This window comes from Lithobates pipiens, unplaced genomic scaffold (genome assembly GCF_037356315.1).
Source record: "Lithobates pipiens isolate NorthernLeopardFrog02 unplaced genomic scaffold, aLitPip1_a1.2 Scaffold_23, whole genome shotgun sequence".
Lineage (NCBI taxonomy): Eukaryota > Metazoa > Chordata > Amphibia > Anura > Ranidae > Lithobates > Lithobates pipiens.
The window spans coordinates 51,243,881-51,268,988 of record NW_027507785.1 but is presented as its reverse complement, the minus strand read 5'-3'; the positions used below and the strand labels follow the sequence as shown (position 1 = coordinate 51,268,988).

The 25,108-nt window shown below is 45.4% G+C and overlaps 1 protein-coding gene across 1 annotated transcript in view; it reads left to right on the top strand.

Annotated features, from left to right (window-relative positions):
* The window catches only part of TRH (thyrotropin releasing hormone), a 40,871-nt gene extending 19,013 nt beyond the window's left edge, over nucleotides 1–21,858 (top strand). The window contains exons 2-3 of the mRNA XM_077451597.1: nucleotides 13,898–14,095; nucleotides 20,887–21,858. Of these exons, the coding sequence (XP_077307723.1) occupies nucleotides 13,903–14,095; nucleotides 20,887–21,428 (735 nt within the window). The 5' untranslated portion in view covers nucleotides 13,898–13,902 and the 3' untranslated portion in view covers nucleotides 21,429–21,858. The remainder of the gene's footprint in view (nucleotides 1–13,897; nucleotides 14,096–20,886) is intronic.
* The last annotated feature ends 3,250 nt before the right edge of the window (nucleotides 21,859–25,108 follow it).

Sequence of the window (25,108 nt, the reverse complement as noted above, 5' to 3'; positions counted from 1 at the left end):
GCAACAGTTTCGGACAAAATCCGATGGATTTTGTTGTCGGAATGTCCGACCGTGTGTACAAGGGCTTAGAGACGCCCTCTCTTCTCTTTTATGCTCTGGAGCTCCTGCTGGATTTTACTTCTAATCCCCTTTGTGCAGTCTTCCATTTGTGGATGAACATTTTATGGTTACACAACCCGGTCACATTGCTATAATCTTTTTTTCTATGGACTATAAACTGAAGGACCTATGAATAAATGGCTGTGGAACGAATCATTTGAGTTTCCATTATTTCTTATGGGGAACTTCGCTTTGATATACAAGTGCTTTGGATTACAAGCATGCTTCCGGAGCAAATTATGATCCAAGGTTTTACTGTATTGGCATTGCAGGCGGGTCAAACACAGCCTTTTTTCCTGCATTTTTTTTTTATTTGAACATGAGTTTGTGCAGCGCTGCATTCAATGCAAAAAAAAAAAAAGGGGCAGTGTTGGTTGGGCAAGGACTCCATCTACATTTTATTCTTTATAGTCGGATTGGGAGGTGAATGGGGTGACCAGACACAACATAAAGTTTTAAAAATGTTGCACACGTTGCCGATCTCGTCTTCCTCCAATTTCCGCAACACCCCACTGTCCGTCTTACTGAGGTTTAGCAGATTGTCCAATTAAGGGGAATTGTGTGATTCTAAGTAAGATCAATGCGTTGAAGACGTGGGCTGTGATGAGCCTGATGAACGGCCCGGCACGTTATCTATCCTCATTGATCTATGAAGGGGTAAACAAAAAATCTATCGCCGAATCTTCGCTCAGTCAGGTTCTCCCCATTACACCATTTGTTGTTCCATGGGGGGTATCGAAAAAAAAAACATCTTCACCGTATTACCTTCCAGAAATCATCTCATCAAGTAAGAGCTTCGCTCCATTACCATTGGAAGCGAAGCTGTGCGGGCTGCAACCGATGACTTTTTTTTTTTTTTAACCCTTTCATGACTAAGGCCGCGTACACACGGGCGGATTGTCTGGCCAACTAAGTTCGTCAGACAATCCGACAGACAGTCCGTCCAAATTTTGAATGAACGGACTTGACCACACACGATGAACAGACAGTCCGCTGAAATCTTGCGCGATGACGTGTACAGCACGTACGACGGGACTAGAAAAACGACGTCCAATACACTGCAATGCAACCTTCGGCCGTGTAAATCCTTTCTGAGCATGCGCCATACTTAGTCCGTCCAACTTGCCTACACACGAGCGGACTGTCCGCTGAAACCAAGTTTGGACGGACAAAACCAAGTTTGGACGGACTGTATTACGGAAATTCCGAAAGACTTAGTCCGCCAGACTGTCCGCTGAAAAAGTCCGCTGAAGCCCACACACGAGCGGATTGTCCGCTGAAACACGGTTCAGCGGACTAAGTTGGACAGACAATCCGCCCGTGTGTACGCGGCCTAAGCCTATTTTTGACATTTGGTGTTTACAAGTTAAAATCCCATATTTTTTGCTAGAAAATTACTTGGAACCCCCCAAACATTATATATATATATTTCTTTAGCAGAGACTCTAGAGAATAAAACGGTGATTGTTGCAATATTTTATGTCACACGGTATTTTTTTTTTTAACCACTACAATACCGGGCACTTTCGCCCCCTTCCTTCCCAGCCCAATTTTCAGCTTTCATCGCTCTCGCACTTTCAGTGACAATTGCGCGGTCATGCTACACTGTACACAAATGAAATTTTTATCCTTTTGCTCACACAAATAGAGCTTTATTTTGGTGGTATTTATTCATGACTCCGTTTTTTATTTTTTTGTGATATAAGCGCAAAAAAAAGAGGACATTTGGAAAAAAAACAATATTTTCTTCTTTCTATTTTAAAAGAAATCCGATGAAATCAAATTTTGTCGTAAATTTAAGCCAAAGTGTATTCTGCTACATGTTTGTGGTAAAAAAAATTCCGTTAAGTGTATAATAATTGGTTTGTGTGATCAGGGACATATGTACGCAAATGATCACGTACATATGTGTGCAGATAATCATTGGGACATGTGATTTTAGTGGGACATATGTGGGGACATGTGTTTTTATTATTTGGGGACATGTGTGTTTTGGGGACATGTGTGGGGACATGTGTGTTTACACTAGACTAGTGATCAGTGAGTAAAAAGCTGTAGAAAACAGCTCATACTCACTGATCACCAGCCGGCTGCAGCGATCTGCTCTCCTCTCCTCAGCGACGACTTCCATGTGAGGAGAGGAGAGCCGATTGCCTAGCAACCGGCTGTTTGTTTACATCACATGACGGCTGTGATTAGACACGGCCATCATGTGATCAGGAGGGCCAATCACAGAGCCCTCCTGCCGATCCGAGATGCGCCATGTCCGGGTGACACGGGCGCATCGGGATCACGCCACTGCGCGGGCGATCCCGCTCCTTCTGATGGGCGTTCCTGAACGTCCAGTCAGAAGGAGACGGCTCCCACCCGGCCGTATATGTACATTGGCCGGGTGGGAAGTGGTTAAACGCAACTTTTTGGGAAAAGGGACACTTTGATTAATTTTTTTTTTGCATAATGTGAAAGATGATGTTACGCCGAGTAAATAGATACAAAATATGTCACAATTTATAATTGCACGCACTCATGGAATGACGACAAACTACAGTACCTAAAAATCTCAATAGGTGACACTTTAAAAAAAAAAAATCCGGTTACCAGGTTAGAGTTACAGAGGAGGTCTAGTGCTAGAATTATTGCTCTCGCTCCGACGATCGCGCCGATACCTCACATGTGGGATTTGAATACCGTTTATATATGCGGGCGCGACTTCCGTATGCGTTTTCTTTGCTGCGCGAGCTCGCGGGGACAGGAGCGCTTTAAAAAAAAAAAAATCTTATTTATTTTATTTATTTAAAAATTAATAAATTGTTTTAAAAAAATAAAAATGTGATCACTTTTATTGCTGTCACAAGGAATGTAAACATCCCTTGTGACAGTAATAGGTGGTGACGGGTACTCTTTATGGAGGGATCGGGGGTCTAAAAGGGGGTCTCCTTTACACTTCAAAGTATTCAGATGGCGTTTTCAGCGATTCTGAATACTGTATATATTTTTAAATCCGGCGCCATTGGCAGCCGAGTAAACCGGAAGTGACGTAATGACGTTGCTTCCATGTTTACAATTAGGAGACTGGAATGAAGCCGTGCATCGGTGCTCCCGATTGAACGGGAGCCCCGGTAAGAGCAGCGGGAGGCGGCGGGAGGGGGGATCATCCCCTCCTGCTTCTCTGGCATAACAGCCGAGCGGCTTTTAGCCGCATCGGTTGCTATAGCTGGAAAGCCAATCACCGGCTCTAAAAATCAGTACCGGAATGATGCTTGCATGTGCGGGCATCATCCCGGTATAACCCCCGTACACGCATCTGCGTACATTCGGGGGCAAGGGTTTAAAGCTAAACGCCGGGCACAGTAATGCAGATTGGGAATTAACATTATGGGGCTGATTCCAAAAACCTGAAGAAAAGAGAAAGAGCTCAACCATAAAGTTGTTGCCGATGCCAACCAATCAGAGTCCATAAAAAATTAAAGCTGATTTCTAGGCAGATACTCAACGGCACCTTTATTAGGTAGACCTTGCTAGTACCGGGTTGGATCCCCTTTTGCCTTCATTGTTGGTGGCATAGATTCAACAAGGTGTTGCAAATGTTCCTCAGAGATTTTGGTCCACCACATCTCAAAGGGGCCCCTTTTGGATGGAGATCTGGTGAGTGTGGAGGCCATTGGAGGACAGGGACCTCATTGTCCGGTGGTGAGATGATTGGAGCTTTGTGACATGGTGCATTATCCTGCTGGAAGGAGCCATCAGAAGATGGGGACACTGTAGTCATAAAGGGATGGACATGGTCAGCAACAATACTCACAATACTCAGGTTCCACCACATCCCAAAGGTGCTCTATTGGATGAGGTGTGGTGAGTGTGGAGGCCATTGGAGGACAGGGACCTCATTGTCCAGTGGTGAGATGATTGGAGCTTTGTGACATGGTGACATTATCCTGCTGGGAGGAGCCATCAGAAGATGGGGACACTGTAGTCATAAAGGGATGGACATGGTCAGCAACAATACTCAGGTAGGCCGTGGTGTTTAATTCATGCTCAATTGGTACTAAGGGGCCCAAAGTGTGCCAAGAAAATATCCCCCACACCATTACACCCCCACCACCAGCCTGAACCGGTGATAGAAGGCAGGATGGATCCATACTTTCAAGTTGTTTACACCAAATTCTGACCCCACCATCTGAATGCTGCAGCTGAAATTCAGACTCACCAGACCAGGCAACGTTTTTCCAATCTTCTGTTGTCCAGTTTTGGTGATCCTGTGCCAATTGTAGCCTTGGTTTCCTATTCTTAGCTGGCAGGAGTGGCACCCGGTGTGGTCGTCTGCTGCTGTAGCCCATCTTCTTCAAGGTTGGATGTGTTGTGCGTTCAAAGATGGTATTCTGCATACCTTGGGTGTAACAAGTGGTTGTTTGAGTTACTGTTGCTTCTCTATCATCTCAAACCAGTCTGCCCATTCTCCTCTGACCTCTGACATCAACAAGGAATTTTCCTCCACACAACTGCCGCTCACTGGATATTTTCTCTTTTTCCCACCATTCTCTGTAAACCTGAGAGATGGTTGTGTGTGAAAATCCCAGTAGATCAGCAGTTTTGGAAATACTCAGACCAGCCCATCTGGCACCAACAACCATGCTACGTTCAAAGTCACCTATATCCCCTTTCTTCCCCATTCTGATGCTCGGTTTAAACATCAGCAAGTCGTCTTCACTACGTCTAGATGCCTAAATGCATTAAGTTGCTGCCATGTGATTGGCTGATTAGCAATTTGTGTTACCAAGCATTTGAGGCGTACCTAATAAAGTGACAGGTGAGTGTAATGCAGCCCTGTAATCGATAATGCGTCCCCGGAGAGCAGGGACCATAAAGGCAATTATCTCTCTCCATTGATAATGGAAAGCCTGTGCTGTCCCAACAGAACAAACCAGTTGATTTCTAGGCAAATAGTAGTCCATTATGCTTTACCTTTGCAGGGAATGAAAGAGGAAGTAAACTCATCAAGGTTTACTACCTCTTTAATGCAACCCTGTAATCATTAATACATCATTAAATATATTTTTAAACACAAGTAATAAGTGATTTGAACTGGTATTAGCTTCTTGTAGTCCCTGCAGCTGCAGAGATGGAGGATGAGAGGAAGAAGCAGTATAAGGAGCCAAACAATTTGTGTTCTGACAATGGAGCATGCTGATAGGAGGAGAAAGCAGAGTGACAGAGAGATAAGCGTATCACTGTGCAGTCGCAGGTTGGGAGGATATCCAGGATGAGTTCAGAGAAGTGGGTTGAATGGTGCTGGCCATCAGACTGAGGACATCTAGTGGCAGAAAAAAAAAGTACTAGGAAATCTCTGAATTGAAGTTGAATATTGCAGAAAAAGCTGTTTTTATTATTAATATTTATTTATATATATTTATTAATATTTATTTTGTTATTTTTGTCTGGCGTTCTGCATTCTGCTGTAAACATGGATGTTTGATACCACTGATGATCCTATTCATTTTTTATCTTGATATTTTTAGCTGGAGTTCTGCATCCTAATACGGATGTTTGATACTGTTGATGATTGAGGAAAGTATGTGGTCTCCATCTTTTATTTTTAAACTTATACTTCTTCTCCTTCTTCCCCACTTTCTTTCTACTTCTTCTTACCCCACTTTCATGACCAGGCCATATTGTTTTGTTTTTTGCGATTTGGCACTGCGTTACTTTAACTGACAATTGCGCGGTCGTGAGGCGCTGTACCCAAATACAATTGATGTCCTTTTTTTTTCTCACAAATAGAGATTTCTTTTGGTGTTAGTTGATCACCTCTGCAGTTTTTATTTTTTGCGCTATAAACAAAAAAAAAAAAATGTGAAAAACAAAAAACAAAACAACAACAATATTTAACTTCGAGTTGGACTAAACATGCCAGGACTGTTCCTTGATAACGTCCAGTTGGATGAAACATGTCGGGATTGTCCCTTGGTAACATTCAGTTTGAAGAAACATATCGGGACTGTCCCTTGTTAACGTCCAGTTTGAAAAAAACATGTCGGGATGGGTTCCTTGGTAACATTCAGTTTGAAGAAACATAACGGGACTGTACTTTGGTAACGTTCAGCTTGAAGAAACATGTCAGGGCTGTCCCTTGATGATGTCCAGTTGGGCAAAACATGTCAGCACTGTCTCTTGGTAACATCCAGTTGGATGAAACATGTCAGGACAGTCCCTTGATAACGTCCAGTTGGATTAAACATATCAGGATTGTCCCTTGATGACATAGTTGGACAAAGAATTTCAACATCCGGTTTTACTAAAAATGTCAGGACTGTACCTTGATCACATCAAGTTAAACGAAACATGTCGGGATTGTCCCTTGATCATCTCTAGTTTGAAAAAACCTGTCAGAGCTATCCCTTGATAACGTCCAGCTGGACAAAACATGTCAGGACTGTACCTTGATAACATCCAGTTGGACTAAACATGTCAACGTCCAGTTGGACTAAAAATGTCAGGACTGTCCCTTGATAACATCCAGCTGGATAAAACATGTCAATGTCAAGTTGGATGAAACATGTTAACGTCCAGCTGGACTAAATATGTCAGGACTATTCCTTGATAATGTCCAGTTGGATGAAACATGTCAGGACTGTCCTTGTTAATGTCCAGTTTGAAAAAACATGTCGGGATTGTCCCTTGGTACCATCCAGTTTGAAGAAACATGTCGGGATTGTCTCTTGGTAATGTCCAGTTTGAAGAAACATGTCGGGATTGTCTCTTGGTAATGTCCAGTTTGAAGAAACATGTCGGGATTGTCTCTTGGTAATGTCCAGTTTGAAGAAACATGTCGGGATTGTCTCTTGGTAACGTCCAGTTTGAAGAAACATGTCGGGATTGTCTCTTGGTAATGTCCAGTTTGAAGAAACATGTCGGGATTGTCTCTTGGTAACGTCCAGTTTGAACAAACATGTCGGGACTATCCCTTGATAACATCCAGTTGGGTGAAACATGTCAGGAGGGGCTTCTGCATGTCCAGTTGGACTAAACATGTCAGTACTGTTCTTTGATAAGCTCCATATGTTTCGTCCAACTGGACTTTATCAAGGATCAGTCCTGACATGTTTAGTCCAACTGGACATGCAGAAGCCCCCCCCCCCCCCACCGACATGTTTCATCTAACTGGACGGTATCAAGAGACAATCCTGACATGTTTATTCAAACTGAATGTTACCAAAGGACAATCCCGACATGTTTTTTCAAACTCGATGTTACCAAGAGATAAGCCCGATATGTTTCATCTAATTGGATGTTATCTCTTGGTAACATGCAGTTTGAAAAAACCTGTCAGGATTGTCCCTTGGTAACGTTCAGTTTGAATAAACATGTGGGGACTGTCCCTTGTAAACGTCCAGTTTGAAAAAAAACATGTTGGGATTGTCTCTTGGTGACATCCAGTTTGACTAAACATATCTGGACTGTCCCTTGGTAACCTCCAGTTTGAAGAAACATGTCGGGACTGTCCGTTGATGACGTCCAGTTGGACAAAACATCTCGGGAGGGGCTTCTGCGTGTTAAGAGTGAACTGCCCGGCACCATCTGAACAATTGCTTTCTCCCCTGAGGTTGGCTTAGTGGATGAGAGCCGCTAGCGGCCATTTACTAAAATTCCATCAGTATGACTGCCTTGCACCTCCTGAACAATCCCTTTCTCCCCTGAGGCTGGCTCAGTTGGCAAGAGGCACTATCGGGCGTTTACTTTACCCTATCAGCGTGACTAGTTGGCAAGCAGCTAGCAGATTGAAGGGAAAGAAATTGTCAATACCGTGATCATTAATAAGCTAGGTTAATGGAACGGTCATCTCCAACTGATATTTGAAGTGCAGCTTGAGCTCAATGAAAGGTGAGTGCATTGATTTTAAAACGTTATAACATGTAATTACCGTTATTACACTATTTGGAGTATCTTTTCTCTCTTTCTGGAGAAGAGTTTACTACCGAAAATAAGCCTTGTAGACCTTATTGGGTCGGTCGATAAGTTCTGGTAAGGGACCCTGGCAGGCCCCGTGTGTGGATGTACACGTGTCACAGCGGTGGATTCGTTTTCCGAAGATGGGAAGGATACATTGCGATGCGATTCTGTCTGGCATTGTTACACGGCAATCGTGGGAAACCACGCTTTAAAAAGAAGTTTGAACAGGAGATTCTTTTCAGGCGACAAACCCGCTTTTTCAAATAAATGGGCCGCCCTAGGCGACATACAGAGTCGCGTGAAAATCGTGCCATTAAAATCACAATGTGAACGAGGCCTTAGGGATTGGTTGAGGGGTGATCAAACCCTGTGGCTGAGCTGTGTTTTTTCTGCCCCCCCCTCCCCGTCAACTGCAGGGGCAGCATCCATCCAGGCATATGCACATGCTGCAGTCGCAATCGTTTTCTTTGCAGCCGTGGAAGGAATTATACACCCTGTTGCTTTCAAGTGAATTCGGTCACTCGGCAAGCGCCCTCTAACCAGGGCCGTCTTAATAGAATCATGGGCCCCTGGGCAAAGTAATGCTCTGGGGCCCCAACAATGGGATGGTGCAGGTAAACAGACATCAAGTAGGTAGGAGGCAAACAAGCGGAGTTTCCCCTTTGGGTAGAGCTCCGCATTAACTACACAAACAATCATTCTGTACAGCAAATAAACAAAATACTACATACATAAAGTAACAAAGCTGTCCTATGCATATAATATATCTGCTAGATTGATGCCTCCCTAGCACTATGGCCCCTCTACACCCCAGATATCCCCCCAGCACTCTGACCCCTCTACACCCCAGATATCCCCCCAGCACTCTGACCCCTCTACACCCCAGATATCCCCCCAGCACTCTGACCCCTCTACACCCCAGATATCCCCCCAGCACTCTGACCCCTCTACACCCCAGATATCCCCCCAGCACTCTGACCCCTCTACACCCCAGATATCCCCCCAGCACTCTGACCCCTCTACACCCCAGATATCCCCCCAGCACTCTGACCCCTCTACACCCCAGATATCCCCCCAGCACTCTGACCCCTCTACACCCCAGATATCCCCCCAGCACTCTGACCCCACTACACCCCAGATATCCCCCCAGCACTCTGACCCCTCTACACCCCAGACATCCCCCCAGCACTCTGACCCCTCTACACCCCAGACATCCCCCCAGCACTCTGACCCCTCTACACCCCAGATATTCCCCCAGCACTCTGACCCCTCTACACCCCAGATATCCTCCCAGCACTCTGACCCCTCTACACCTCAGATATCCCCCCAGCACTCTGACCCCTCTACACCTCAGATATCCCCCCAGCACTCTGACTCTCCTACATCCTACATATTCCCCCCAGCACTCTGACCATATACCATAAGATACCCCTTGTATTGTGACCCCACTACATCCTTGATACCCCCTACTCTGTGGCCTCTCTACATCCATGATACCTCTTGCACTGTAGCCACCCAAGCTACCCCAAGCATTGCTACCCCCTATACACCCTTGATATCCCCCAGCACCATTATTCCATCCATGTAGTACCCCCTTTTCCAGTGGTGATACAGTGCATGTAAACTTTTGGCTACGTGCCCACCTCCAGCACTGGACTCACCTATACCAATCAAGCAGGCAGAAGGAGGGGCGGAGGAGGGAGCATCCCTCCGGGCATTCCAAGCCCTTTGGTGCAAACAGTGCTGGACAGCTGGGCTCACCATGACACCCTCCACAATGCCACTTCCGCAGGTGGGCTCTCAGTGCTGCCGACTCAGCAGCTCCCACTCCATCTCCTACCCCCCAGCCATCCCCTTCCCGAGCATTCACGCTGCATGGACGAGTGTCAGAGCATCACTGGCACTCTGGCCCTGCCCCTCCCTGCTGGCTGTAAAATGATAGGTATAGTTCTGCACAGCACGGCGCACCGTTGCCAGCCTGCACCCCTGTGTATCCATCACTCTCAGTGCCATCATGGGGCCCCCGATTTTGGGTCAGCATGGGTCAACAACCAGCTGCTTTGGGGAAATTGCAGGGGCCCCCCATGCAGCGTCCAGGTGTGCCCTATCATTAAGACAGCCCTGCCTCTAACCACATGCAATGAGGAACGCCAGGGCCCCCCCTTCCCCAAAGCACCCCCCCCCATGTTGAGGGCACGCGGCCTGGTACGGTTCAGGAGGGGGGGGGTGCTCGCTCATCCCCACCCCCTTTCCTGACTAGCCGGGCTGCGTGATAAGGGTCTGCTATGGACTTTGGGGGCTGTTTTTTCGGCCCAGGGATTCCCCCTTTAAATCCATACCAGGTGACGGGGCCAGCGAGGTGTCAATCTTGCCGATGGAGGCGGCGACATTGACTTCCTTCGCTAGTTCCGTCTACCTGGAGCCGCGTTCAAAATGAACGGACTTTACTCTGTGTGTGGGCAAGTCTGTTCATTTCAAAAGTCCAGTGGACTCCCGCCATAGTCCGCCGGAAAAGTTCGGTCGTGTGTGGGCAGGTTCGCTCGTTCGGAAAGTCCGGCGGACCTCCGCTGCAAAGCCCGGCGGTTTGTCCGCCAGACAAAGTCCGCCGGATAGTCCGATCGTGTGTACGCGGCATCAGAGTTACTTACACTGCTTGCATTTAAACAAAAAAGAATAATTTATTTATTAATTTGTGTTTTTTTTTTTTTTATATATACCAGCATAGAGTTCACCTTTAAGGTTCCTCTGCATTAAACAATGGTTTTGCTGTCACCGTGATTTGGGATTTTCGGTTGATCTCTACAGATAAAATTACAGTGTGTGGTGCGCTGTGGAGGCAGGTTTAAGAGCGGCGTGTAATTGGGATGATGTGTAATAATTATGTGCAAATCAGGCTCCGCTCTTTATAAAGAGTTAGCCGTCAGCATCTGGGTACCGGCAGGTTTAATCATTGCTATTTCAGTGATAATAATTTATCCAGAGACGTGCTGATCTGCAACACCCAGAGGGTAAGCTTATGAAATTACCACAACGAAGGAAATCTCGGGACGTTGCCCAAACTGACCAATCAGAAACTTGCACCTATTTTCTAGCCTTCTCTAGAGAGACATTAGCTAGAATTTGATTGGCTACTGCGTGCAATGCCTCCACTCTCACTGGAATCCTCACTAATACCCTCCCTAATGATTAAAATCACTAAAATTTCATATAAGATTTAAAGAGTATCTCCACTTTGCTGGAAAATGGTATAGCAAATACAATTACTACACAAACAGGCATGTACTGGCCATCGGGACTACCGGGAGTTTCCCGGTGGGCCGATGGCTCAGTGGGCCACTCTGATGTAAGGGGGCTGCTGATGGGACACTCTGATGTAAGGAGGCTGCTGATGGGACACTCTGATGTAAGGGGGCTGCTGATGGGACCTCTGATGTAAGGAGGCTGCTGATGGGACACTCTGATGTAAGGAGGCTGCTGATGGGACACTCTGATGTAAGGGGGCTGCTGATGGGACCTCTGATGTAAGGGGGCTGCTGATGGGACACTCTGATGTAAGGGGGCTGCTGATGGGACACTCTGATGTAAGGGGTGCTGATGGGACACTCTTATGTAAGGGGGCTGCTGATGGGACACTCTGATGTAAGGGGGCTGCTGATGGGACACTCTGATGTAAGGGGGCTGGTAATGGGACACTCTGATGTAAGGGGGCTGCTGATGGGACACTCTGATGTAAGGGGTGCTGATGGGACACTCTTATGTAAGGGGGCTGCTGATGGGACACTCTGATGTAAGGGGGCTGCTGATGGGACACTCTGATGTAAGGGGGCTGGTAATGGGACACTCTGATGTAAGGGGGCTGCTGATGGGACACTCTGATGTAAGGGGGTGCTGATGGGACACTCTGATGTAAGGGGTGCTGATGGGACACTCTGATGTAAGGGGGCTGCTGATGGGACACTCTGATGTAAGGGGTGCTGATGGGACACTCTGTTGTAAGGGGGCTGGTGATGGGAGACTCTGATGTAAGGGAGTGCTGACGGAACACTCAAAATGTAAGTGGGCCTGTCTGGATGAAGTCCAGGGCCAAATTTCTGTCCGAGTCCAGCCCTGTACACAAATCATGTTGTAAGCATAGCTCCCAACTGTCCATGATTTCAAAGTACTGTCCCTGATTTTGACGGACTGTCCCTGATTTGGAGCAATGTCCCTCTGTCCCTCATTCCTCCTCATTTGTCCCTCATTTTGGTCTGATCTATATAGTTGTCTACAAAATGCACTTTTTATCGATCAAAAAGTGTTTCCCGGTGCTAAACCTTTCATCTGATTTCTAAATTGCTACATTTGTAAATTTAAAAAGCCAATATAAAGGAATAGTAGCGGTAAAAAAAAAAAAAGGACTTGCGGATTTAACCACCTCCCGCCTGCTGTATTGTCAAATGACGGGCGGGCGGCAGCTCTGTTGTACAGGGGCGACGTCATATGACGTCCTCCCACTCTCTCACTCTCGATCCTGGTATAGGGCCAAGGATGCAGCTCTTTACCTATGTGATCAGCTGTGTCCAATCACAGCTGATCGCATGTAAACATGGAAATGACAGTTATTGGCATTCCTTTCCTCTCACTGACAGCATGTGAGGAGAGGAGAGTCTATCAGCAGCATTCCCTCACAGGGGAGGTCTGCAAAGATAATCAGAACACTAATTATATCAGTGCCCTGATAATCAGTGCAGCCCCAACAGGGCCCAGCAGTGATGCCAGTCAGTGCTGTCTTTCAGTGCCTGCTCGTCAATGCCGCCCATCAGTGCCCAACAGTGCTGCCTATCAGTACCTTCCATCAGTGCTGCCTATAAGTGCCCATCGGTGCAGCTTCATCGGTGCCCATTAGTTCAGCCTCATCAGTGCCCATCAGTGCCTCCTCATCCATGCCCATTAGTGCCGCCTATCAGTGCCCCTTCAGTGCAGCCTCATCGGTGCCCATCAGTGCAGTCTATCAGTGCCCTTGAGTGCCTCCTCATCAGTGCCCCTCAGTGCAGCCTATCAGTGCCTATGAGTGCCTCCCTATCAGTGTCTCCTCATCCGTGCCCATCAGTGCCGCCTATCCGTGCCCATCAGTGCAGCCTCATCAACGCCCATCAGTGCATCCGATCAGTGCCCATCAGTGCAGCCTCATTAGTTCCCATCAATGCAGCCTATCAGAGCAGCCTCATCAGTGCCCATCAATGCAGCCTATCAGTGCCTCCTCATCAGTGCAGCCTCATCAGTGCAGCCTCATTAGTGCCCATCAGTGCAGCCTCATCAGTGCCCACCAGTGTAGCCTATCAGTGCCCATCAGTGCAGCCTCATCAGCGCACATGGGTGAAGGAAAAAATTTACTTATTTACCAAATGTTATAACAGAAACTATGAAAAAACAACATTTTTTAAATGTTTTGTCTTTTTTCATTTTTTTAGCAAAAAATGTAAACACCCAGCGGTGTTTAAATTCCACCAAATAAAAGCTCTATTTGTCTTAAAAAAAAATGATAAAAATGGCCTATGGGTACGGTGTTGCATGACCGCGCAATTGTCATTCAAAGTGTGACAGGACTGAAAGCTTAAAATAGGCCTGGGCAGGAAGGGGGTAAAAGTGCACAGTAAACAAAAACACAAATTGTTAACTAATCTTTTTTTATTTATTTTTTGCATAATCCTCCTTTGAGGAGGCGTGGCAGGGGGTGTGTCCTATACCTATATACTTCTTCTAATAGGTGTCCCTCTTTGCTATCTCAAAAAGTTGGGCGGTATGTCGCGATTGAATGTACGAGAATTTTTCTCAATAAAAGAATTTGCCTTTTTTTCTTTGTGTCTTGCAGCTGTGATGATGTCCACTTGGTGGCTGCTACTTTTAGGAGCCGCTCTGTCACACATGACAGTGGCACAGGAGCAGCCTTTGCCCGACGACGAGGACTCTTTCCCTGATGACGGTGACGTTAGTAGTACACTGAAGAAAACACACGGGGCGCTAATCCGCAGTATTCTCCGCAGAATTGAAGAGGAGCAGACTGAGAAAGGTGGGCAAGGCTTTGTTTACATGGCTCTAGGCATGGCTTTGTTTACAGTATGCAAAGTATATGGGGGGTATGAAAACACATGGGCTTTGTTTACATGGCTTTGGGCAGGATTTGTTTACAAAGTCCAGTACACTAAATATTTAGATATTTAGATGTCATTAAGATTTATATAGGCTATCTCTGTTGAGTTCTAACTTTGCTTGTTGAATACTGATTTTTTTCGGTCAGTGACCCAAAAGAGTAATGCTAGAGTTAGCAATAAAAATAAAACATTTCTTTATGGTTAAATAGCACCACCTACAGGAGGGATAGACACTCCCTTATTACATTCTGAGAAATGGGTTTTGTAGTAAGTATGAAATTCCTGTTTTGTTGATCCTCCATTGAGGGGCACAGGATCCAGTACAGTACCTAGTTTAGCTTAGTGCCCATTTCTTCTGTAGTCGGGGCCATATACTGTGACACCTGGTACTGTACTGTATTGGGTCCTAGGTGCCTTTATAGACTATAAATATGAAATCATTTTTTCCTCTATTGTCCCATGAGGGATACAGGAGCTAATACAGTACCCAGTTCAGCTTAGTGTCCATTCCTCCTGTAGGCAATACTATAAAACGCATGTTACTATATTGGATCCTTAGGCATGCGCACTGGGTGTGCCAGATGTGCCTGGGCACACCCTAATGAGCCTGTGCACCTTGGAGGGAAGGCAAAGGCCAGTTGCCCAACCCAAGGCATCTGTCCCCTCTGCTAATGGATGAGGGTAGCGTGAGAGGAACTGGCTCACCTTGCAGATGGGTAAAGAGTAACAAGTTTAAATAAAAGAAATCTGGGCAACCCCCCCCCCCCCCCCCCATCCTCTAGTAATACATTGCTCCCATTACTAGGATAACAAGACTTACCTGAGACTCAGCTCTCTCTCACCTCTGTTCTAATCAAAAATGGGCTAGTACAATTTGGAGGGAAGCCAGCGCCCATCCACACAAAAGGACACTTTCAAGCTGGCTACAAATCATACAATCCTCTGCAGATTTTTTCCCTTCGATTTACCAAAACCACATAATACGAGGTCAGACCTTAAAGAGGAAGTAAACCCTGATGAGTTTACTTCCTCTTTCATTCCCTGCAAAGGTAAAGCATAATGGACTACTATGCATCGCATAGTAGTCCATTATGTGTCACTTACCTGACACAGGAGCCAGTGAAGTCACCGCTGTCCCCTGTAGTCCGGAGCATCCATCTTCTCGGTGGGTCTCGCTGCTCCGCCGCTGTCATTCGACGAAGCCTTGATGACGTCACTTCCGCACATGCGCACGGGAGCCGCCACTCGCGGCATATCGCCGTTGACAGCGGCGCGCTCAGTGCGCCTGCGCGCATGCACCGTAGACAGCGGTGCCTGTCTTTCGGCCAATATCTCCTAAACCATGTAGGTTTAGGAGATATTTCTTGGACCTACAGGTAAGCCTTAATCTAGGCTTACCTGTATATCAAAGTGGTTTGTAATGCCCCGTACACACGACCAGACTTTTCAACATCAAAAGTCTGACGGAATGATTCCGGCAGACTATTCGAACGTGTGTGGGCTGCAGCGGACTCTTGATTTGCAAAAGTCTGACAGACTTTAGAAATGGAACATGTTTCAAATTTTTCGACAGAACTCTGCCGGACCCAGTTCCTACTGAGAAATCCGCTCGTGTGTGTGCTAGTCTGACGGACTAAAACCGACGCTATGGCAGCTATTGGCTACTGGCTATGAACTTCCTTATTCTAGTCCAGTCATACGTCATCACGTTCGAATCCGTCGGACTTTGGTGTGATTGTGTGTGGCCAAGTCCGTTCATTCGGAAAGTCCTTCAGAACTTTGTCAGAACTCCGTCAGAACTCCATCGAAAGTCTGTCAGACTTAGTCCCTCGAAAAGTCTGGTCGTGTGTACGCGGCATAAGGGTTTACAACCACTTTAAGAGTCTCAATTTGTATGCAATCAAGCAGGCCCCTGCACCACATGGTCCTGGCAAGTCAAAAGGAAATCAGACAACAAAAGCTGCACAGTGTGTATGGGGTCTTTAGAGACATGAGAGCAGGAAAAAGAATTTATTTTTTATAGAAATTGAGAGACCTGGAAAGAGTTCCATAGGAGAGAAGACATCATGCAGTCCAAGCTGCTGCATCCGGACTCCAAAGCAGGCATGCCATAAAAGGATTGTTGTCTCTGATTAGAGAACACCTCAACCCCAAAAGACCACCAAAAGAGGTCCCCCGCCTTGTTGGTGTGTTTTGCAGCCTAAAATGTGGGACTGCATGCTGGGAGAGGCTGAACCCAGGTGGACTGCGATATAGTTGGCAGGTAAGAGCTTATCCTGAGTGTAACAGGGTCTGTAGATGAAGTAATTGGTGCAAACAACTTCTCTATTCCCCTAGTTAGCTAGTCTATTAAAACTCTGATCACATGTTACTGTTGATATCACAATAATACAAGGTTATCTATGAAACCAAGCACACGGCTTAATAAAACAAAGTCTTATTTATTTCCTAAGAAAATAGGAATACGCTAACATAAAATACTAAGGAAAAATATTACAAACATATACCAGTAGAACACATAGTACAACAATATCAAAGATACTTATCACAAGGCTCTCAGCGAGGCTTTGTATCATCGGGCTAGGCTCAGATGGTAAAGAGCGAGCCATGTGGCTCAAAAATGGTGGATGGAGCCATGCGGCACAGTCACAAGCCAAGAGTGATAAGGGTAGAGGCAGAGAGATAGCTTTCTCACTCGCTCGTCTTTTATACTTTGTTCATACACCATCCAAACCCAACCCCAGTACCATCCAGTCTAGACTTTTGACGAATCAGTATTTATGGGGATTATATTACTGTCCGTCCTGCTGTTTTGGCCTCTAGGGGCAGCATTGTCCATGTATCATGTCTCTGTATCCTAGGTCAATTTTCAATGCCTTTGATCTTTTGATCTTCTGTAGCAGGACATCTTGTCAGCTATGGTCCCTTTCAAGTTTGTGTTATAGCAACAGACGGTCCGGAGCCAAGAGCTGAGAAAAGACATTCCAGTCTGCCCCGAGGAAAGCAAATGCTTGGTTGTATCAACCAGAAAGAAACTCAAACCTTTGAGGACAAAAAGGAGAATGGGGGAGGTAGCTCTCAGTCAGACTTTTATAGAGCTAAACAAGTCCTGTGGGTGGATATAGGGGTGGAACTACTTCATATGTATGCTGCCATGTTTGGCGTCAAGAAAGGCTTTTAAAGCTTTACCTAGGAATAATTTAAAGAGATATTAAGCTCCTCCCACCCGCCATATATAGTAAAATGACGGCGGATGGGATCCCCTCTCGTTTTGGGACAATGTCTTATGACATTACTCCAGTGTCACCACTCTGACATGCCCATTAGGGACATGGCGCGACTCCGATCTTGGTAAAGAGCTGGTGATGCGGCTCGTTTCACCCATGTGATTGGCTGTGCACAATCACAGCCGTTCACATGTAAACATGGAAGTGCCGTTTATCGGCTCTCCTCACCTCACTTTGACAGTGTGTGAGGAGAGGAGAGCCAATCAGCGACATTTCTTCGCAGGGGAGACTGTACAGATAATCAAGGCACTGATCATCACTGCAGCCCCAGCAGTGCCCAGCAGTGATGCCAATCAGGGCCCATCAGTGCCCATCAGTTATGCCAGTCAGTGCTGTATTTCAGTGCCCATCAGTGCCACCCATTAGTGCGCATCAGTGCCGCCTCTCAGTGCAGCCTATCATTGTTCATTTGTGCCACCTATCAGTGGTCATCAGTGCCGCATATCGGTGCCACTTATAAGTGCCAATCAGTGGGGCATATTAGTGCCATTAGTGCACTGCCCTTCAGTGCCACCTCATAAGTGCAGCCTATCAGTGCCCATACGTGGCGCCGCATCAATGCACATCAGTGAAGGAGAAAAAATATTTATTTACAAAATTTTATGACAGAAACTAAGAAAAACAATTTTTTTTCAAAATGTTCACTCTTTTTTCATTTTTTTTTGCAGAAAAATAAAAAACCCAGCAGTGAATAAATACCACCAAAAAAAGCTTTATTTGTGTGAAAAAAAAATGATAAAAATTTTATTTGGGTACAGTGTTGCATGACTGCGCAATTGTGATTCAAATAGTGACAATGCTGAAAACTGAAATTGGCCTGAGCAGGAAGTTGGTAAAAGTGCCCCATATTGAAGCGGTTAAAGTCTTTTTTTTTTTTTTTTTTAAATAACAAATATGTTTTACTTACAGTACCTGCTCTGTGTAAAGGTTTTACACAGAGCAGCCCTATCTTCCTCTTCTTGGATCCCCTGCTGGCACGCCTGGCCCCTCCCTCCTGCTGGGTACCCTAACAGCAAGCAGCTTGCTCTGGGGGCACCCAAGCAGGCACGCTCCCAAGCAATGAGTCCCACCTTCCTCATCTCCTGATTGGTTCACTGGCTGTGATTGACAGCCAGAAGCCAATCAGGAGTACCCAGGGAGTCAAAGCTCTTGTGGACATCGCTGGATTGAGAGGGGGCTCAAGTAAGTATTAGGGGAGGGGGCTGGGGCAGCTGTTGCACACAGAAGTTTTTTTACCTTCATGCATAGAATGCATGAAAGTAAAAAAACATTGTGCCTTTACAACCACTTTAATGTATCGTAGTTTGTTGCCGTTCCATGGGTGTGCGCAATTTTAAAGCGAGACATGTTTGATATATATTTACTCGGCTTAACATCATCTTTTTTATATTTTTACCAAAAAATTTAGTATTATATCATGTTTGCATTTGAAAAGCGCCAAATACCGCGTGACACAAAAGAAAAGAATTGCAACATCCACCAATTTATATATATATATATATATATATATATATATATATATATATATATATATATATGAATGAATGAATGAATGAATGAAATACTTATATAGCGCACAATGCAAACTGAATCGCCTCTAGGCGCTGTGACGAGCTTTGATCATCTGCTAAAAGAGGAAGGTCTTGAGTTTTTTCCTAAAAGCCAGGTGATTTTCTTCCAGGCGGATGTTGATTGGTAGAGCATTCCATAGCCGAAAAATATATATGCACCTATATATATATGTGTATGCAGAGTCCCTTGATATTATATATAATGTTTGGGAATTCTTAGTATTTCTGATTGTTTAAATTATAAATTATTTCATTTTTCCATCAATTGAGAATGTGCAACAGATCAATTGAATACAAAATTTGAAAAAACAGTTGATCTAAAACAGCCTTTCTCAACCTTTTTACTTCTGAGGAACCCCTGAAATCATGTTTGGGTCTCGAGGAACCCCTGCTAATTAATAATAATTCATTGGGGGGTTAGTGAGAAAATGCACCTTACATTGGTGGCCAGAAGGAAGAATGCCCCTTTGACAGTAGTGGTAAGAATGCCATCCTTATAGACAGGGGTCAAGTCCTGGGGAAAAAAGTGTGGGAACTCCCACCCTAGATCCACTCGCCCACCAAAAAAATAAATAATAAATGATATACTCATATGTACGAACGCTTAAAAAGTGGTATTTTTCATCCAATTTTCTTATTGTGTGTATGAAGCTTAACTGTTAGTACATAAAAAAAAAATAATCCTCAATAAACATAAATACGGTAATTCTCTGAATAATCAGCATTCATTCAATTGTGCTTCCTTGCAAATATGAACATCATGTTCTGATCTTTATTGGGGAATGTTATTTTGTATATAGAGTGTTTATGTGGTGAGTTTACACTTTTCATTGAACAGAGTTTGGATAACACAGGGTTAAACGGAAAGATCATAAATGAACTGCACATTATCTGGACAGAATGCTGGGGGAGATAGTGATGTGTTCCTGCTTAGGAGATGTATGTTAGCTTGGGGGGGGGCTGCAAACTCTGCAGGGGCTCCAACACACACACGCTGCTATTCCAACCCTTCACATATTTCCACATAAACTTCCCTCCTGGCATGAAACTTTGCCAGGTATTGTGCCCAGCTTACCACCCCAAACTGATGTTCCTCCCTCAGCTCACCTCTCTCCCTGCATGTCCTGTGAGCAGAATAGCTGTGCTCCTCCTCTGGGTTCTCTCATCATATGGCACTGAAAATAGAGGAGGGGGGCATCATTCAGCGGGACACACAGAGCAATTATTATTAGGTGGGTGGGATGAGGAGACAGAATATCAGGAGGGGCTGACGGGGAGGAGCGCATCATGAGAGGTCGGACTAAATACAATCTCTTAGCAGCAGGGATCTGATCTACCCGTCAGCTCGCTGTGATTGACAGGTAGATCAAAGTGGAAGCTGTCATGGGGCCCCCTACTGGCAATGCCTGAATGGTCAGGTGTGCGGCACTTACTATTGCGAGCTGTGTCGGCAGTTGCCGGTGTAGCACCTACCACACAGCTCACATACTTCAAAGTCTTGCAGGACACAGCTGCTAACGGGAACTGAGTTCCTGTTGTGGAAAAAGTACAGGAACTCCGTTCCCATGGGTTCCCGCAGGACTTGTGCCCTGCTTATAGACAGCTAAAAAGATCCCTGGTATAATGACATTGACTCTACCATGTGGCATTGGCCCCAGAACTATGCAGGCCCCATCAAATGGGAGGTTAAATAGCCACAGCTTGAGGAACCCCTAGCAACCTCTGGAGGAACCTTAGGGATCCATGGAACCCTGGTTGAGAATGGTTAATCTTGAAAATACAAAAGTCAACTGTTTGTGAAAAGGATTCCGTAAATACAATTATATACTGACTTGGTCTTGACCTTTGCAGACTCCGACTCACCTGCTCTGGAATGGATCTCCAAACGGCAGCACCCGGGGAAAAGGTTCCTTGAAGAGGTGGAGAAAAGACAACACCCAGGCAAACGAGAGGAAGGGGACTTGTATCTGGAGCTGCCCAAGAGGCAACATCCCGGAAGGAGATCCCTTTTCGGTGATCAGCTGCTCGAGAGTTCAAATCCTTCTTTAGGTCTCCTGACCGATATCTCCAAGAGGCAGCACCCTGGCAAACGAGGACTGGCCTACGCCAAGCGCCAACATCCAGGCAAGAGAGGTTGGGATGAGGAAGAAGATATGGATTTTGGAGACTTCCAAGAGGTAGACAAACGCCAGCACCCAGGTAAGAGGTACACAGAGCCAGAGAACGTTGACTACGTGCCGCCATGTGAAGGACCTGACCCATTCAACTGCAGCAAAGGAAGTCTTTTGTTGGAGCTTCTAGACAATGTCAACAGGGGCCGACTGGAGGAGAAGCGACAGCATCCCGGACGGAGGTCAACTTGGGAAGCAGAAGTCCCTGTAACTCAGGAATGACTGCCCCTCTGGTCCTCCAACCTGGCAAACGAACACCTCCACCGACCCCTTCACTATTGGAAAACTGACACTTCCTTCGACCGTAGCTCCAAATGTACTATCCCATGACTCTTAATAAATTTACCACCAGCACTGTGTCTGCAGGGCGCCAAAACACGCAACATGTCATACTGTGTTCTGGTGGAAGATGGTGTAACCCAACTCCAAAATGTAACCCAAACCAGTCCACCCCCATCAGGGTCCAAATAGATATTGCTATTTAAAGTGCTGTTTCACTTTATTACCCATAAATATTTGTTTTCTGGTTCTGTTTTAATGGTTTGTCTTAAATGCGTGTCTGGATCCATATTTATTCTTTTTTTTTTTTTCTGTGTCGAAATGTTTCAGATCAGATCTTTAACAGATGTGCAATAAATGGTATTTGAACCTCTGAGCGCAATTTAGAATGTCATGTTCATTCTGTTATTTCTTAGTATTTCGATGGAATTTTCGTTGATCTAATGACATCTTGGGTCAGTTGATTGCTGATCTAAGATTCTGGCAAGCCAAGGGTACGTTTCCATTGATGCCATGAAAGCAAAGTTACATTTTCATTGATTTCCTGATATTGCCATTTTTGCTCCATCTTTTACAGGTTTCTCTACTTAAAGCGGGAGTCCGCCGGGAGTTCCGCCGTTTTTTTTTTTTTTAAAAGCCAGCAGCTACAAATACTGCAGCTGCTGACTTTTAAAATAGTGACCCGCCCAGCGCGCCCGCGATGTCGGCACCCGAAGCCGATCTCTCGATCGTCTCTCGGGTGCTGCCGCCGCCATCTTGGGTATGGGAATCAGGAAGTGGAGCCTTTCGGCTTCATTTCCCGGTTCCCTACTGCGCATGCGCGATTCGCGCTGCGCAATGAGGATGGTCCCCGCTGTCTCTGGGACCCGTGTGTTTCCCAGCAGGCAGCGGGGGACTTTCGGAAAGGGGCGTAGATTCTGCGGAAAGGGGCGTACCTTCTGCAGAATCTACGCCGGAAGTGGGTGCAGATACCTGTACTGTACAGGTACCTGCACCCCCCTCCCCCCTGAAAGGTGGCAATTGTGGTGCCGGAGGGGGGGGAGGATTCCAATGAGCGGAAGGTCCACTTTAGGGTGGACCTCCACTTTAAACCAACCCGTCTGCAGGAATCTTCACTGTCAGTTGGGAGTCTGTTTTTTTTTTTTTACAACAGTGTTTTCCCTGTTTGGGTAGTTAATGCCAACCTGGATGGGGACTCTTATGGGGGCTTTCATGTAAGCAGGGATTCTGATGGGGACTCTTGTGTAAAGGAGATGTGACTCTGATAGGGACTGTGATGTAAGGCGGAACTCTGATGTCCGATGGGGACTCTCATGTAAGAGGGAACTCTGATGTAAGGCAGAACTGTGATGGGGACTCTGATATGAGAAGGGACTCTGATGGGGACCCTGATGTAAGAGGGGACTCTCATATAAGATGGGACTCTGATGGGGACTCTCATGTAAGAAGGGGCTCTGATGGGGACCTGGATGAAAGGGAGGACTCTGGTGGGAACTTTCATGTCCGGGGGGGACTCTGATGGAGATTCTCATTTAAGGGAGACTCTGATAGGGACTCTCATGTAAGAGTCGGCTCTGATGGGGACTTTCATGTAGCATGGAACTCTGATGGGGACTCTCGTGTAAAGGAGATGTGACTCTGATAGGGACTGTGATGTAAGGCGGAACTCCGATGTCCGATGGGGACTCTCATGTAAGAGGGAACTCTGATGTAAGGCAGAACTATGATGGGGACTCTGATATGAGAAGGGACTCTTATGGGGACCCTGATGTAAGAGGGGACTCTCATATAAGATGGAACTCTGATAGGGACTCTCATGTAAGAAGGGGCTCTGATGGGGACCTGGATGAAAGGGAGGACTCTGGTGGGAACTTTCATGTCCGGGGGGGGGGGGGGGGACTCTGATGGAGATTCTCATTTAAGGGAGACTCTGATAGGGACTCTCATGTAAGAGTCGGCTCTGATGGGGACTTTCATATAGCATGGCACTCTGATGGGGACTCTGATGTAAGACAGGACTCCAATGGGGACTCTTATGTAAGAGGGGAATCTAATAGGGACTCTGGTATAAAGAGGGACTCTGATGGGGACCCTGATGTAAGATGGGACTCTGATGGGGAGGGCTCTCATGTTAGTGGGGACTCTAATTGAGACCTAGATGTAAGGGGGACTCTGATGATGTACGGGGGGGGGGAGAAGGGACCAAAGGAGTCATCAAGCCTTCCAGCTAACATAACCCAGCCCATAGAAATTCGACCCATCATTGACCTTGGATTTTTCCATTAAATGGTCAAAAATTTTTTTTATCTACAAGTACAACACACACTATATTACCAAAAGTATTGGGACACCTGCCTTTACACAAATATGAACTTTAATAACATCCCAGTCTTAGTCCGTAGGGTTCAATGTTGTGTTGGCTCCGCCCTTTGCAGCTATAACAGCTTCAACTCTTCTGGGAAGGCCGTCCACAAGGTTTAGGAGGGTGTCTATGGGAATGTTTGGCCATTCTTCCAGAAGCGCATTTGTGAGGTCAGGCACTGAAAAAATATGAATCGTCATTGAGCTTGGATTTTTCCATTAAATGGTCCAATTTTGTTTATTACAACATAATGCGTTTTTCTGAATAACAGCTCAGACATATGAAAAAGGAATTTACATTTTTTTTTTTTTTTTTTTAAGCTTTATTAATTAATTAATTTACTTGATCTTATTTAAATTTATTAAGTGATAGTAATAAAAAAAAAAAAAATTGAATCGTCATTGAGCTTGGATTTCTCCATTAAACGGTTCAATTTTTTTATTACAACATAATGCGTTTCTCTGAATAACAGCTCAAACATATGAAAAAGGAATTTACTTTTTTTTTAAGCTTTATTAATTAATTAATTTATTTATTTGATCTTATTTTAATTTATTAAGTGATAGTAATAAAAAATAAAATTTGACCCATCATTGAACTTTTTTTTTTTTTTTTTCATTAAATTCCCCTTTTCTTTTCTTTTTTTTATCTACAACATGTTTTCACTCATGTCGCAGCGATTATGAAAAAGTTTCCCGCACGACTTTTTTTTTTTTTCCCAATGTCATTGCGACTTCCATAGACTCACATGAAGTCGCAATGAAATTGGCAGTGCAAATGGCACTGATCTGCTGCGTTGAAATCGCACTGAACCAGGGCTAACTCTCTCTCAGTGTCAGGATGATAAAAGATCGATTCTGATTGGCCGATGAATTTCTATAGCTTGTCAACCAATAATTACTAAAGTATTCATCCGACCAATCTGTCTCCTGGTAAAGCAGATTTTTGCGTGCTAACCCCCCGTCCAGTCCTTGTGGTCTCTTCCAGTAGATGATTCCACCGTTTCACAAGATTTGCGCTCAGACGCTCGCGATTCCCTGAGGCCAGTGGATGCTGTGTGTAAATTTCTCTGATGTGTAAAAAAAATTAAAAAAATAAAGATAAAGAAAAGAAAATAAAAGTCGCCATCGCAGTCGCCACTCTCCTGGGTATAAAAAAAAAAATTCAATGAATGTGAAAAATTATTTTTATAGAGAAAGGATCTTTTGTGTGTTGTCGGTATATACCTGTGTATTCTGTACATAGCTATTTTAATATGGAT